At 46.4% G+C, this 15,939-nt stretch overlaps 1 protein-coding gene across 2 annotated transcripts; it reads right to left on the reverse strand.

The window, feature by feature from the left end:
* Positions 1-77: 77 nt before the first annotated feature.
* LOC120468596 (uncharacterized) lies at positions 78-14,532 on the reverse strand. Of its 2 annotated transcripts, XM_089126095.1 has the most exons (7): positions 14,360-14,532; positions 8,582-9,498; positions 8,410-8,506; positions 8,209-8,319; positions 1,202-1,368; positions 754-1,085; positions 473-676 (listed from the first exon to the last, which is right to left on the reverse strand). In XM_089126095.1, the coding sequence occupies exons 1-7, from the start codon at positions 14,441-14,443 to the stop codon at positions 621-623; spliced, it is 1,764 nt and encodes a 587-aa protein (XP_088982221.1). In that variant the 5' UTR covers positions 14,444-14,532; the 3' UTR covers positions 473-620. The 2 variants fall into 2 exon arrangements, with proteins under 2 accessions (XP_088982220.1, XP_088982221.1); XM_089126094.1 differs by having other exon boundaries at positions 78-1,085.
* Between the last annotated feature and the right edge of the window lie 1,407 nt (positions 14,533-15,939).

Below are 15,939 nucleotides of genomic sequence, written 5' to 3' on the forward strand. Positions count from 1 at the left end.
TGGCCACACTAAAAGCAGCTCTTCATTTGATACCAAAATTTCATACAAGGTATTCTGCACCCAATTCTATATTCATGTTTTTTTTTTTTTTTTTTGTTTTTTTTTACTTTTTTTTGGGTTGCCTCTTTCTTCTTTTAAACCCTTCTGAATTTGTGTCAGAAATGCAGGTTTTCTTGGAAACCTTGGAAGTCTTTTTTCTTTTTTTTGCATTGCATGGGAAGAGTGGCTGTATCTTCCTTGAAGTGTCATTGGTACAATGCCTTTTTGACAAAAGACTTCTGTCTTCTTGTTGCACATTAACATAGAGATCATTTATTTGGCTTTTGATGTTCTCTGGAACAGTCTGCCATCTTTTGATAATTGCAAGAACATCTTCTAGTCTCCGGAAGTCTAAACTTGTTGTGTCTTGTTTCTCAAAGTACACATCAGCATTGTCAGATTGATTCACAGAACAGCACAATTTTTCATTAATGGTCATGCCAAACAACTGTTGTGCTAAAATAAGGCAGGGACATATGCAATGATATGAGAATGTGCAACAGGAACAAGAATAGGTTTCCAAATCTGTATGATATGTTCCTCTCCCACAAAGACTTTCGACGTCGATTTCCATCTTCACCTCAGAACAGATACTGAAGTGACCATTGTTTTGTAAAGCTCTTGCATGAGCTTCCAGCTGAAGAGCAAATTCAGGAAATGCATCATCCTTTTCTTTGAGTATATCAAGCAAAACCAAATGTTTGCATACTTCACCTTTCAAACCCACAGGGCAACTGCAGAAACACTCCGCTGGGCAGGTTCTGTAGGAAAGTGAGGAGTCTTGTTCGGATGGCACATTATAGACATATATTTCCGATGATTCGCTTGTAATGTGGTCAATCCAGCCTTTTTCCATCATTCTAGTTGCTTTGCTTAATGTTTCCTCCAACTTCATGGCAACACAGTTTGCCATTCTTCCTGCTGATTGCAAGTGTTTTATCACCTGAAAGTAAGTCTCCGTCTTGCAAAGAAGGACGTCAAGCAAGTCATCCAAACGCCGATTTCTTATCCCAGATAAGAATTGGTATTTCAGTCGATGGAAGAACCTGAATAAAAGAAAAACAATTTATAGTCCCAAAACAAGTTCATAATTATATGTGGAATGACAGTGAATGATTTCTGCTTTACAGTCTTTAATAACAATTTAAATTCCTTATTTTACCTTTCTATTAAATTGTTGGTCTCTGAATTCCCATGGTTATAACAACGTCCATAGTCAGCCCATCTATGACTTATTGGTTCCCAGTACCTCTGGAAGTAATTGCAAAGCTCTTTGTAGTGAGAAAATTCCTTTAGGAATTGTTTAGACATTCTGTCAAAGTCAGCCTTCTGCAATTAACAAAAATAGGTATGGTGAGTCTGCAAGTAAAAAAGGTAACAATATAAACGCTTGGTAATATTGTATAATATGGATAGTATAATTATTTATTTTGCCTTTTCTGTGGTTTTTAAAAACATTGATACAGTGAATGGAAAAGTACACAATGCATAGTGAAAAAAAGCCTCTTGGTCAAAAATGTTACGTTGCAAATAGTAATACAATTAAAATATTTCTAACTTAAAGGGATAATTCACTGAAAAATGAAAATGCTCACCCTCATTTTGTTCCAAACCTTTATGAGTTTCTTTCTTCTGTTGTACACAAAATAAAATATTTTGAAGAATGTTGGTAATCAGACAGTTGACGGCACCCATTGACTTAATTGTTTAGTTCCCTTTCGTAGTCACTTCGAGTTACGTCAGAAGTGACGGAGATTGGGGGTTTCGCATAGAAAGCCAATCCTCTTCGAGTATTTAAACACGAGCCAATGGCATGCAATGCCTTGGGGCTGCGGAAATTTGCATAGCGTACTCCGCCCTACTCCGTGAGTATAAAAGGAGGAAGTGAACGCAACCGCAGTATGTTTTTCGCTTCGGAGCCAAGAGAACCTCTTCACTCCTGAAAGCTATTACAAGACTCTTCGAGACGAGCGTCCTCTTCAGTGTTGGTGTGACGGCGGTACCCAGCGAGTTTCTGCATTGCCTGCGATCTGTGCAGTGGTCTGCCAGACTTTGCGCTTCTCCCTGGTCGCCTCAGCGCTGAAAGAGTGAATTTCCTCCTCTCTGTAAAAGAGCTACACGCGGCACGTCTTTTTAAAGACGGTTCGCCCGTGTTCTTCTGGATGCGGTCGATTTCTGTCGTCATCTGATGGTCGCGATCGCTGCTCTGTATGCCTGGGCATTCAGCATGCAGCAGCAGCGTTCGTGGATGACTCATGTTCCTGCTATGGGGACATGACCATCTCCACACTGAGGTTAAAAAAAAAAAAAAAAAGATATATATATATATATATATAAAAAAAATATATTTTATATATAGAATATATATTTTTATATAAAAAAAAAAAAAAATCTCACTAGAGTGAGAGCCCCGGTCCCCCTTACTCGATCGGCTTCCTTCACGAAAGGGGGCCCGTTGACCGGGGACCCGGCGAATTAACGGTGACGGTGTGGCATAAAGCCCCAACGATTTCTCGGGCCACACCTCCCGCCTCAGTGCGTGAGCCAGCGAGCGTTAGTTCGATTCAGTCGGCTGCCTCTTCAGTGGTACCAGCTGCTTCGAGCAGCGCTCCAGATGATGATGTGATGTCGATCGCAGCATCACTAGGTGGGCTACAGTCCTCGGGAGATGAGGATGCGGCTGCACTGCCCCCTTCGGGAGAGCCAGCGCTGCCCGTGTCGGATCCCGAGCTGACGGCATGCTGTCTCAAGCCGCTGGGAGTATTGGGTTAGAGTGGCATCCTCCATTCTCCCCCGATCTCTCACGGAGGGATAATTGGTTTTTGGACAAAGCTGCCGCCGCAAGGCCACGGCCAACTCCATTGCCTTTTTTTCCCCGAGCTGCATGCGGAGTTATCGCGCTCTTGGGGGACTCCTCTGTCCACTCGAGAGCGCGATCTCTCCCCCGCCTTTCCCCCCTCGATGGGGGGGCCGCCCGTGGGTGCACTGGGATGCCCCCGCTGGAGCGTTCTGTTGCGATACAGCTGTGTCCACAGGGCGCCTCCTCCGTGGTCCTCCTAGGCACCCATCCAAAGCCTGTAGGTTCTCGTTTGCCATGGCGGCGCGTTCCTATAGAGCGGCGGGACGGGCGGCCTCCGCTTTGCATGCGATGAGCACTGTGCAAGCGCAGATGCTCAGAGATATGCTCGAGGGCGGGACTGATCCAACGGCATTCGAAGATTTGCGGTCCGCCACTGACCTTGCTCTCCAAAAGGGCAACGAAAGTGGCCGCTCGCGCCGTTGGTCAGGTGATGGCCACTAGTGTGGTCCAGGAGCGTCAACCTGGCAGACACTCGGAGCGCTGAGCGGATTCGTCTGCTCGACGCCCTTCTCTCCCAGGTTGGCCTTTTTTGGCGGTGCAGTCGAGAACTCTTGCCCAGCAGTCTCCACTGCCCAGGAGCAGACGGAGGCAATCAAACATGTTCTGCCCCGACGACCAGCTGCTGCCTCCACCCAGTCGTCGGCTCAGATGCCTCCCGCTGCTCGCCGCCGAGGACGCCCCCCCGCGGCTCCCCTGCCTCCCGCCCCGCCCCAGCAGCAGCCTTCATCCGGGCCACGGCGTGGAGGAGGCCGCCGGCAGGCGTCACAGCCCCCTCAGGCCGCACACCCCGCTAAACGCCAGGTAAGCGATGATCCTGATACGGGCTGCTCAGTGATGGAGTTGAGTTTTTCCCCAGGAGGCGGGAGCAGGCCCCCTCCTGCCCCCGGTGGAGGGCCGGGGGGAAAATCTTTCGTTTTCAGTTCCCGCTGCTCGCCCACGGGTGGGCAGCGCCCTGAGTTGGTTAAGAAAGACTTGACATCATCACTGAGCCCACAGACTGGAATGAGTGCGCTCGACGTTCCAGTGCGTCAGCCCACACATTCCTCTCTGTCTCTGAGGGTGCGGAAGGGTGCGAGTGTCGTCCCCGGGCTACGCCAATCCCTTCCCCCTCTGTCGCCAGACCCCCGGCGGAACGGACCCCCGTGGAACGCTCCGCTTTCCCTGGTCCCTTCCGTCAGGGAGCGGGCTTCGACGCATCCGAGCGGGGTCATCCCTGCACGCGTGCCAGTCGACCCGCCACGCTGCCCCTCCGGGGGGACGTCTGTGGTTCACATGACCCCGTTGGCTCACTTCCTGGAAGCCTGGCTAGTGCTTCCCGGGATATCCCGCTGGGTCATCAGAACGATCAGATTCGGCTACGCGATTCAGATCGCACGGTCTCCTCCCCGCTTCAGGGGAGTTCGCTCCACGATAGTTGGTGGCAATGCCCCACTCCTGAGAGCGGAGATTGCGACCCTGCTGGCGAAGGGTGCAATCGAGACGGTCCCTCCAGCCGAGGTGGAGTCCGGGTTTTACAGCCCCTACTTCATTGTCCCCAAGAAGACCGGTGGGTTACGACCGATCCTGGACCTGCGCATTTTGAACCGTTCTCTCCATCGACTACCGTTCAAAATGCTCACGGCCAAACGCATTTTCGAATGTGTTCGGTATCAGGATTGGTTTGCAGCGATCGACCTGAAGGACGCGTACTTCCATGTGTCCATCTTACCTCGACACAGACCGTTTCTTCGGTTTGCCTTCGAGGGCCAGGCATATCAGTACGCCGTTCTTCCATTCGGGTTAGCTCTGTCCCCTCGTGTCTTCACGAAGATCGTCGAGGCAGCCCTTGTTCCCCTTCGCGAACACGGGGTTCGCATCCTGAATTATCTCGATGACTGGCTGATACTAGCACACTCTCGAGCTCAGCTTTGCGAACACAGAGACTTGGTGCTCCGGCACCTAGCCCGTTTGGGCCTTCGGGTCAACCGGGAAAAGAGCAAACTTTGCCCCGTGCAGAGGATCTCTTTTCTCGGCATGGAGATAGACTCGGTCGCCATGTCCGCGCAGCTCACGAACGAGCGCGCGCACTCACTGCTGACTTGTCTTCGACAGTTCGAGGGCAAGAGTGCGGTTCCACTGAAACTATTTCAGAGGCTCCTGGGGCATATGGCATCCGCGGCCGCGGCAACGCCGCTCGGTTTGCTTCATATGAGACCGCTTCAGCTGTGGCTTCGCGATCGAGTCCCGAGGTGGGCATGGCATCGCGGCTCGCTCCGAGTTCCAGTGACTCCAGCGTGCCGCCGAACCTTCTTCCCGTGGTCGAACCTCAGCTTCTTACGGACCGGCGTCCCTATTCAGCGAGTTTCCAGGCATCTCGTTGTCTCCACGGATGCATCTACCACGGGTTGGGGTGCCATGTGCAATGGGCATGCAGCCGCCGGTTCCTGGACAGGAGCCCAGCGCCTCATGCACATCAATTGCCTCGAGCTGTTGGCAGTACGGCTCGCCCTACACCGCTTCCGAGCGTTGCTCAAGGGCCAGCATGTGCTTGTCCGCTCAGACAACACTACGGCAGTAGCGTACATCAACCACCAGGGGGGTCTACGCTCACGCCAGTTGTCGCAGCTCGCCCGCCACCTCTTGATATGGAGTCAGAAGCACCTGAGGTCCCTTCGTGCAGTTTACATTCCTGGAGACCGGAACTGGGCAGCCGACGAGCTGTCCCGGGTCCGCCCCATCTCCGGCGAATGGCGACTCCATCCCCAGTCGGTCCAGCTGATTTAGGACGAGTTCGGGGAGGCACAGGTAGACCTGTTCGCCTCTCGGGACTCGTCCCACTGCGCCCAGTTTTATTCTCTGACCCGCGGCACTCTCGGCTCGGATGCGCTGGCGCACAGCTGGCCACGGGGCCCACGCAAATATGCGTTTCCCCCAGTGAGCCTCCTTGCACGGGTGTTGTGCAAGATCAAGGAGGACGAGGAGCAGGTCTTGCTGGTGCCCCCTACTGGCCCACCAAGACGTGGTTCTCCGATCTCTTGCTCCTCGCGACAGCACCTCCTTGGCCTATTCCTCTGAGACAAGACCTACTCTCTCAGAGACGGGGCACTCTGTGGCACCCTCGTCCCGATCTTTGGAGGCTGCACGTGTGGCTCCTGGACGGCACGAGGCAGGTTTGAGTTCGCTGCCACCTGCGGTGGCGGCAACCATCACTTCCGCAAGAGCGTCGTCCACGAGACACCTTTATGCGTTGAAGTGGAACCTCTTCGTCAATTGGTGCTCTTCTCGCGGAGAAGACCCCCGGAGATGTTCGATCAGTGTCGTGCTTTCCTGCCTGCAAGAAGGGTTGGAGCGCAGGCTGTCGCCCTCCACCCTTAAGGTTTACGTCGCGGCCATTGCCGCTTCTCATGAAGCAGTGGAAGGTAAGTCCTTAGGGAAGCACGACCTGGTCATCAGGTTCCTGAGGGGAGCGAGGAGGCTGCATCCGCCTCGTCCTCCCCTCGTACCCTCTTGGGACCTCTCGGTAGTTTTAAGTGCTCTGCAGAGGCATCCCGTTGAGCCTTTGCAATCGGTAGAGTTAAAGTTTCTGTCCATGAAGACAGCACTCCTGGTTGCATTGGCCTCCATCAAGAGGGTGGGGGACCTGCACGCATTCTCCGTTGACGAAGCGTGCCTGGAGTTCGGGCCGGCTTACTCTCACGTGATCCTGAGACCCCGGCCTGGATATGTGCCCAAGGTTCCCACCACTCCCTTCCGGGACCAGGTGGTGAACCTGCAAGCGCTGCCCCCGGAGGAGGCAGACCCAGCCTTGGCACTGCTCTGTCCGGTACGTGCGCTCCGCACCTATGTCGACAGAACGCAGTGTTTCAGGACCTCAGACCAGCTCTTTGTCTGTCATGGAGGGAGCCAGAAGGGAAGGGCTCTCTCAAAGCAACGGCTGTCCCACTGGATTGTGGATGCCATTGCTTTGTCTTACCAGCAGCAAGGCCTTCCGTGCCCCCTTGGTGTGACGGCCCATTCCACTCGGAGTGTGGCCTCCTCTTGGGCTTTAGCGCACGGCGCCTCGCTAACAGACATCTGCAGAGCTGCAGGCTGGGCGACACCCAACACCTTCGCCAGATTCTATAATCTGCGAATTGAGCCGGTATCCTCTCACGTACTCGTTTCGGCCAGTTCTGGATCCGCTCAGGTGTCTTCGCTTGCTCGCCACTCCACTCCCCGGACTGGATAAGTGCGATATTTCCTCAGTTCTTCCATTGAAGCCTTGAGTCCTCCAGCACCGACGATGCGGGCACCACTGCTGTGGCTCTGGATGCTGGCTAGGTGCCTCCATGCGTACGGTTCCCCCTTGGTAACCGTCTCATGTGTATTATCCACTGTAAGCCTCTCTGAGCATGTGTCTTCCCTTGGCAAGCCATCTGCCACCCCTGGAGCTGAAATTAGTGCCACCTGCGGTTGGTGCTCCAGTGATTCCATATGTGTTCCTATGTGGCCATATGTGTATTCGTAAGTCCTCCCTTCGGTAGGCAGCTGGTAGCATGTCCCCTTCGGGATATGTTTCCCAGTGTACCTTGGTAATCCTGTGTCTAAGTCGGATCCCCTAAGGAAAACAGGTAAGGCTCGGGGGTTCAGACTTTCGCAGGGCACTGGAAGACAGCCTGAAGTTGGCGTGATGGCACAGACCCCCAATCTCCGTCACTTCTGACGTAACTCGAAGTGACTACGAAAGGGAACGTCTCGGTTACGTATGTAACCCTCGTTCCCTGAGTAGGGAACGGAGACGTTACGTCTCCCTGCCACTTCTGCTGTATCGCTGGGTAGATGCCGAGTTCAGTTTTGGCTCCTCAGCGAAGACATACTGCGGTTGCGTTCACTTCCTCCTTTTATACTCACGGAGTAGGGCGGAGTACGCTATGCAAATTTCCGCAGCCCCAAGGCATTGCATGCCATTGGCTCGTGTTTAAATACTCGAAGAGGATTGGCTTTCTATGCGAAACCCCCAATCTCCGTCACTTCTGACGTAACGTCTCCGTTCCCTACTCAGGGAACGAGGGTTACATACGTAACCGAGACGTTTTTTCTACTAGGGACCATCAATTTTTTAATTACCAACATTCTTCAATATATATATATATATATATATATAGTTATTTTTTCAGCAGAAGAAAGAAACTCAAACAGGTTTGAAACAACATTAGGGTAAGTACATGACAAAAAAAAATCCTTTTTTGGTGAAAAAATTACATCCTTTTAAAAATGGGTTGTCAAGGTATACATTAGGTGTACATATTGTAACCGTATAATACAACCATTAAAATGTAAAATTCAAATACCATAGGACAAGCTTTCATTTTTTTGAAGTAATCAATAATTTCTTTCCGGATACTTGAACGCTGTGGCCCACTAACACTGGAATCTGACTTCATCAACCACCGAACAATGGCCTGTGAACCAGGACATATGTAACGGATTATGCAAGTATCATTAACATTATGAATCAATATACAGTATTTAAGGGGAAAAAAGTGTCTTACTTGGAGTACATGGTACCAGCAAAGAAGAACATCAGACTCAGGGAAAACGTCGTTCAAAGCATTTATTTCACTCATGTCTTTGTCAACCATGAAGCACCTTTAAAGAAAAAGAAAAGTAAGTCAACTTGTTAAACCTTGGATCCCCCAATAGATCAGTTCCTTAATAAATTACCTTGGTGGCTTAGGGAACAAAGGTCGTAGCCTCCGAAGTGCAAGCTTAAGGGTTTCTTGTGTCTCATTGCTTGTTATTATGTATGCAATAGGAACTCCATGACCATGGTCATCTCTCACAAGCAGTGTAAAAAGTGGAAAGGAATATTGATTCACACAGTGTGTGGCATCAAAAAACACAATGTTACTCCCATGGTCCTGTAAGTCTTTTCTCATGCACTCCGTTTGGAGAACAATTATAAGATCCTGATCATTATCCAGTGGCTGATAAAATACAACATTATCTTTTAAAGGACCAGATAATAGTTTTTCTGTACTCTTATAATCATCTTTATCAAGATGTTTCCCTCGAAGCATACAGGTACGGATATTATGTATGTCTTCTGGTGTAACAAAATATTCTCTGGAATGATAATTAACTTCTCCATGAGCTTTTGACCACTGATGAGCTTGAAGGAGGATGACATCTGGTTTTACGCCTAATGTAATCCACTTCTTGATCTCATCCACCAGCTGAGGGTGAATCTGATGAAAATGACCATCTTCTACAGAAACATCATGTCCATTGTGCTGGTCAAATACTCTCTGCACAATAACTTTGTGTCCTTTCCAATCATTTCTCACTTTAAAAGAGAGGTATGCTTTACACCCGACAGCTCTGTGACTTCTTTCATATACATTTCCAGATCTTCTGCAATGGAAAATATAATATCCTCTTCCTTTATCTTTTAAACTGGAACAATTTGTGGTCCTGAATGATTTTGTGTGCTCTTTGTTAATTATTTCTGTGATAAAGTTCTCTTCTTGATCATCTGGTTTAAGAATATGCACCTTGAGTTTAATGTTTTTCTGTCTTATTTTTCTCTTTTCTTCATTTTCCACAGACTTTTTGATAAACTCCTCCATGATGGAACATTTCTGAAATGTATAAACAGAAAAAAATATACTTAGTTAATTCAATTTCACATAATGTTTTTGTTCTGGTTATTTTAAAATAACACGCATCAGCACCAAACACATATATTAACTTTAAAGAGGAAACACTAACAAAAAGCTGATACATTGAAAGTTTACATTTTAAAACATTTATCAGCTTACCATATGAGCTATACAAAGTTATTGGTGATTTCATTGATTCTGCATCAATGCTGGTCCTGTAACAACATTAGCGAATCTACCCCGTATTGAACTGATCATGAGGGTCCTGGATCAACATTAGTGAATCTACCCACGTATTGAACTGAACATGATGGTCCTGGATCAACATTAGCGAATCTACCCCGTATTGAACTGAACATGATGATCCTGGATCAACATTAGCGAATCGACCCCGTATTGAACTGATCATGATGATCCTGGATCAACATTAGCGAATCTACCCCATATGGAACTGATCATGATGATCCTGGATCAACATTAGCGAATCGACCCCGTATTGAACTGATCATGATGATCCTGGATCAACATTAGCGAATCTACCCCGTATTGAACTGATCATGATGATCCTGGATCAACATTAGCGAATCGACCCCGTATTGAACTGATCATGATGGTCCCGGATCAACATTAGCGAATCTACCCCGTATTGAACTGATCATGATGGTCCTGGATCAACATTAGCGAATCTACCCCGTATTGAACTGAACATGATGATCCTGGATCAACTTTAGCGAATCTACCCCGTATTGAACTGATCATGATGGTCCTGGATCAACATTAGTGAATCGACCCCGTATTGAACTGTTCATGATGATCCTGGATCAACATTAGCGAATATACCCCATATTGAACTGAACATGATGATCCTGGATTAACATTAGCGAATCTACCCCGTATTGAACTGATCATGATGGTCCTGGATCAACATTAGCGAATCTACACCGTATTGAACTGATCATGATGGTCCTGGATCAACATTAGCGAATCTACCCCGTATTGAACTGATCATGATGATCCTGGATCAACTTTAGCGAATCTACCCCGTATTGAACTGATCATGATGGTCCTGGATCAACATTAGCGAATCTACCCCATATTGAACTGAACATGATGATCCTGGATTAACATTAGCGAATCTACCCCGTATTGAACTGATCATGATGGTCCTGGATCAACATTAGCGAATCTACCCCGTATTGAACTGATCATGATGGTCCTGGATCAACATTAGCAAATCTACCCCGTATTGAACTGATCATGATGATCCTGGATCAACATTAGCGAATTTACCCCGTATTGAACTGATCATGATGATCCTGGATCAACATTAGCGAATCTACCCCATTTTGAACTGATCATGATGGTTCTGGATCAACATTAGCGAATCTACCCCGTATTGAACTGATCATGATGATCCTGGATCAACATTAGCGAATCTACCCCATATTGAACTGATCATGATGATCCTGGATCAACATTAGCGAATCTACCCCGTATTGAACTGATCATGATGGTCCTGGATCAACATTAGTGAATCGACCCCGTATTGAACTGATCATGATGGTCCTGGATCAACATTAGCGAATCTACCCCATATTGAACTGATCATGATGGTCCTGGATCAACATTAGCGAATCGACCCCGTATTGAACTGATCATGATGATCCTGGATCAACATTAGCGAATCTACCCCATATGGAACTGATCATGATGATCCTGGATCAACATTAGCGAATCGACCCCGTATTGAACTGATCATGATGATCCTGGATCAACATTAGCGAATCTACCCCGTATTGAACTGATCATGATGATCCTGGATCAACATTAGCGAATCGACCCCGTATTGAACTGATCATGATGGTCCCGGATCAACATTAGCGAATCTACCCCGTATTGAACTGATCATGATGGTCCTGGATCAACATTAGCGAATCTACCCCGTATTGAACTGAACATGATGATCCTGGATCAACATTAGCGAATCGACCCCGTATTGAACTGATCATGATGGTCCCGGATCAACATTAGCGAATCTACCCCGTATTGAACTGATCATGATGGTCCTGGATCAACATTAGCGAATCTACCCCGTATTGAACTGAACATGATGATCCTGGATCAACTTTAGCGAATCTACCCCGTATTGAACTGATCATGATGGTCCTGGATCAACATTAGTGAATCGACCCCGTATTGAACTGTTCATGATGATCCTGGATCAACATTAGCGAATATACCCCATATTGAACTGAACATGATGATCCTGGATTAACATTAGCGAATCTACCCCGTATTGAACTGATCATGATGGTCCTGGATCAACATTAGCGAATCTACACCGTATTGAACTGATCATGATGGTCCTGGATCAACATTAGCGAATCTACCCCGTATTGAACTGATCATGATGATCCTGGATCAACTTTAGCGAATCTACCCCGTATTGAACTGATCATGATGGTCCTGGATCAACATTAGCGAATCTACCCCATATTGAACTGAACATGATGATCCTGGATTAACATTAGCGAATCTACCCCGTATTGAACTGATCATGATGGTCCTGGATCAACATTAGCGAATCTACCCCGTATTGAACTGATCATGATGGTCCTGGATCAACATTAGCAAATCTACCCCGTATTGAACTGATCATGATGATCCTGGATCAACATTAGCGAATTTACCCCGTATTGAACTGATCATGATGATCCTGGATCAACATTAGCGAATCTACCCCATATTGAACTGATCATGATGGTCCTGGTTCAACATTAGTGAATCTACCCCGTATTGAACTGATCATGATGATCCTGGATCAACATTAGCGAATCTACCCCATATTGAACTGATCATGATGGTCCTGGATCAACATTAGCAAATCTACCCTACCCCGTATTGAACTGATAATGATGATCCTGGATCAACATTAGCGAATCTACCCCATATTGAACTGATCATGATGGTCCTGGATCAACATTAGCAAATCTACCCCGTATTGAACTGATCATGATGGTCCTGGATCAACATTAGCGAATTTACCCCGTATTGAACTGATCATGATGGTCCTGGATCAACATTAGTGAATCGACCCCATATTGAACTGATCATGATGGTCCTGGATCAACATTAGCGAATTTACCCCGTATTGAACTGATCATGATGGTCCTGGATCAACATTAGTGAATCGACCCCATATTGAACTGATCATGATGGTCCTGGATCAACATTAGCAAATCTACCCCGTATTAAACTGATCATGATGGTCCTGGATCAACATTAGTGAATCGACCCCATATTGAACTGATCATGATGGTCCTGGATCAACATTAGCAAATCTACCCCATATTGAACTGATCATGATGGTCCTGGATCAACATTAGCGAATCTACCCCATATTGAACTGATCATGATGGTCCTGGATCAACATTAGCGAATCTACCCCGTATTGAACTGATCATGATGGTCCTGGATCAACATTAGCGAATCTACCCCGTATTGAACTGATCATGATGGTCCTGGATCAACATTAGTGAATCGACCCCATATTGAACTGATCATGATGGTCCTGGATCAACATTAGCGAATTTACCCCGTATTGAACTGATCATGATGGTCCTGGATCAACATTAGTGAATCGACCCCATATTGAACTGATCATGATGGTCCTGGATCAACATTAGCAAATCTACCCCATATTGAACTGATCATGATGGTCCTGGATCAACATTAGCGAATTTACCCCGTATTGAACTGATCATGATGATCCTGGATCAACATTAGTGAATCTACCCCATATTGAACTGATCATGATGGTCCTGGATCAACATTAGCGAATCTACCCCATATTGAACTGATCATGATGGTCCTGGATCAACATTAGCGAATTTACCCCGTATTGAACTGATCATGATGATCCTGGATCAACATTAGTGAATCTACCCCGTATTGAACTGATCATGATGGTCCTGGATCAACATTAGTGAATCGACCCCGTACTGAACTGATCATGATGGTCCTGGATCAACATTAGCGAATCTACCCCGTATTGAACTGATCATGATGGTCCTGGATCAACATTAGTGAATCGACCCCGTATTGAACTGATCATGATGATCCTGGATCAACATTAGTGAATCGACCCCGTATTGAACTGATCATGATGGTCCTGGATCAACATTAGCGAATCTACCCCATATTGAACTGATCATGATGGTCCTGGTTCAACATTAGCGAATCCACCCCATATTGAACTGATCATGATGATCCTGGATCAACATTAGCGAATATACCCCATATTGAACTGATCATGATGATCCTGGATCAACATTAGCGAATCTACCCTGCATTGAACTGATCATGATGATCCTGGATCAACATTAGCTAATCTACCCCATATGGAACTGATGACTTTATAACAATTATCAAAATATTGATTACAATCATATTCAAAAAGCAGATATTCTACTGTTTTTTTTAAAAACGCATGTACTTTTTGCACACTTTATTCTGACTAAAAGCATAGTAGTCTGTTTTAAAGAGCAGTAATTTATTACCATTTTTAAAACATTATTATAAAATTGTAAGGAATATTACATTTGTGTGTAAGAGTATGTGAGAAGGAAGACTTTTAGGGGTTATAGAGAAAAGCAAGCTAAGCTATTAGCAAGCTAAGCTATTAGCTCACCGGCACATGGCAGTTGTATGTTCAGAGTTGCATTACATTATGCCATTTAAGTGTAATATTTCAGGATTTTTTCGTGAATAAATACATTTACAAAGGTAGATTTTTAGTTAGGGAGAGGGTGAAAGAAAGAGGACAGACAAAATAACTTACCTTTTGTCGGTCAGCATAGGAAGGTGGGGAGGGAAGATTCAAAATGGAGTGACGGGTTTTTGGGTCGGCACACACGGATGACATCAGAGGCTTGTGATTGGTTGATTAAATGTTGATCCAGGATCAACAAAATATGTTGATCCAGGAACACCTCTTACTTGGCAAAATCACGGTCACCGATGCGGGCACCACTGCTGTTGCTCTGGATGTTCCCCCATGGTAACCGTCTCATGTGTATTATCCACTGTAAGCCTCTCTGAGCATGTGTCTTCCCTTGGCAAGCCATCTGCCACCCCTGGAGCTGAAATCTTAGCAGCCACCTGCGGTTGGTGCTCCAGTGACTCCATATGCGTTCCTTCGTGGCCATATATGTATCCTTAAGTCCTCCCTTCGGTAGGCATCTGGTAACATGTCCCTCCCGGGATATGTTTCCCAGTGTACCTTGTTAATCCTGTGTCAAAGTAGAATCCCTAAAAAAGAGAGGAGGGGTCCAGACTTTCGCAGGGCACTGGAAGACAGCTTGAAGATGGCGTGATGGCACAGACCCCCAATCTCCGTCACTTCTGACGTAACTCGAAGTGACTACGAAAGGGAACGTCTCGGTTACGTATGTAACCCTCGTTCCCTGAGTAGGGAACGGAGACGTTACGTCTCCCTGCCACTTCTGCTGTATCGCTGGGTAGACGCCGAGTTCAGTCTTGGCTCCTCAGCGAAGACATACTGCGGTTGCGTTCACTTCCTCCTTTTATACTCACGAAGTAGGGCGGAGTACGCTATGCAAATTTCCGCAGCCCCAAGGCATTGCATGCCATTGGCTCGTTTTTAAATACTCGAAGAGGATTGGCTTTCTATGCGAAACCCCCAATCTCCGTCACTTCTGACGTAACGTCTCCGTTCCCTACTCAGGGAACGAGGGTTACATACGTAACCGAGACGTTTTTCTAGCACCTCATATTCATTGTATAATAGTCTTCTTTGAAATGTGTACCTTGAAATATTTTACATTCCAGATTGATTATAAAGGCCAGATGTTGTCAGCAACTACTAGGCATATTGGTAATGAGCAGAATAACCTATAGCCTTAACAACTGCCATCATTATTTGATACAAGACCACTTGAGAACACCTAAAGTTTTGATAATATTTATTGAATATAATTTATGGAATTCTACTTTAAAATAGTCTACTTTTTCAGATAAAGTTCATGCAGCGTAGTGATGCACAGTTCACTTCTCCATCATCTATTGTGATATCTGTCATTGCACAGTCCAAATGATATCCTGAGCTGCAGTCAGAGGGACTGTAAGCAAACAGAAGTTTAATGCTGATTAAGATATGGCTAGGTGTACAGACACATTCTCATTTCTTAATTTTCTGCCATTCTAAAACATTTTTATGTTAATATTTAAACTTTCATTGAAATATAAAGACAGTGCAGCAAGTCTGATCATAAGTAAGGACATTAAAGTGTGGACATGACTGTTCAAAAGTTACTGGAAACATTTTGTTGCAGTTATTGCTGATGTAATCAACGTTGACAGCCTGTTTTTTTTTTTTTGTAATGTAATTATGTTTTTGTA

This window comes from Pimephales promelas, chromosome 23 (assembly GCF_988280905.1).
Source record: "Pimephales promelas chromosome 23, fPimPro1.hap1.1, whole genome shotgun sequence".
Classification (NCBI taxonomy): domain Eukaryota; kingdom Metazoa; phylum Chordata; class Actinopteri; order Cypriniformes; family Leuciscidae; genus Pimephales; species Pimephales promelas.

Excerpts from the sequence above, each read along its gene's own strand:
- LOC120468596 (XM_089126094.1), bottom strand. The coding sequence starts at position 14,443 with ATGTCATCCGTGTGTGCCGACCCAAAAACCCGTCACTCCATTTTGAAT. Across the intron at positions 9,499-14,359 it reads CCTATGCTGACCGACAAAAG|AAATGTTCCATCATGGAGGA; the intron begins GTAAGTTATTTT and ends TATACATTTCAG. Across the intron at positions 1,369-8,208 it reads AAATGAAAGCTTGTCCTATG|AAGGCTGACTTTGACAGAAT; the intron begins GTATTTGAATTT and ends TGTTAATTGCAG.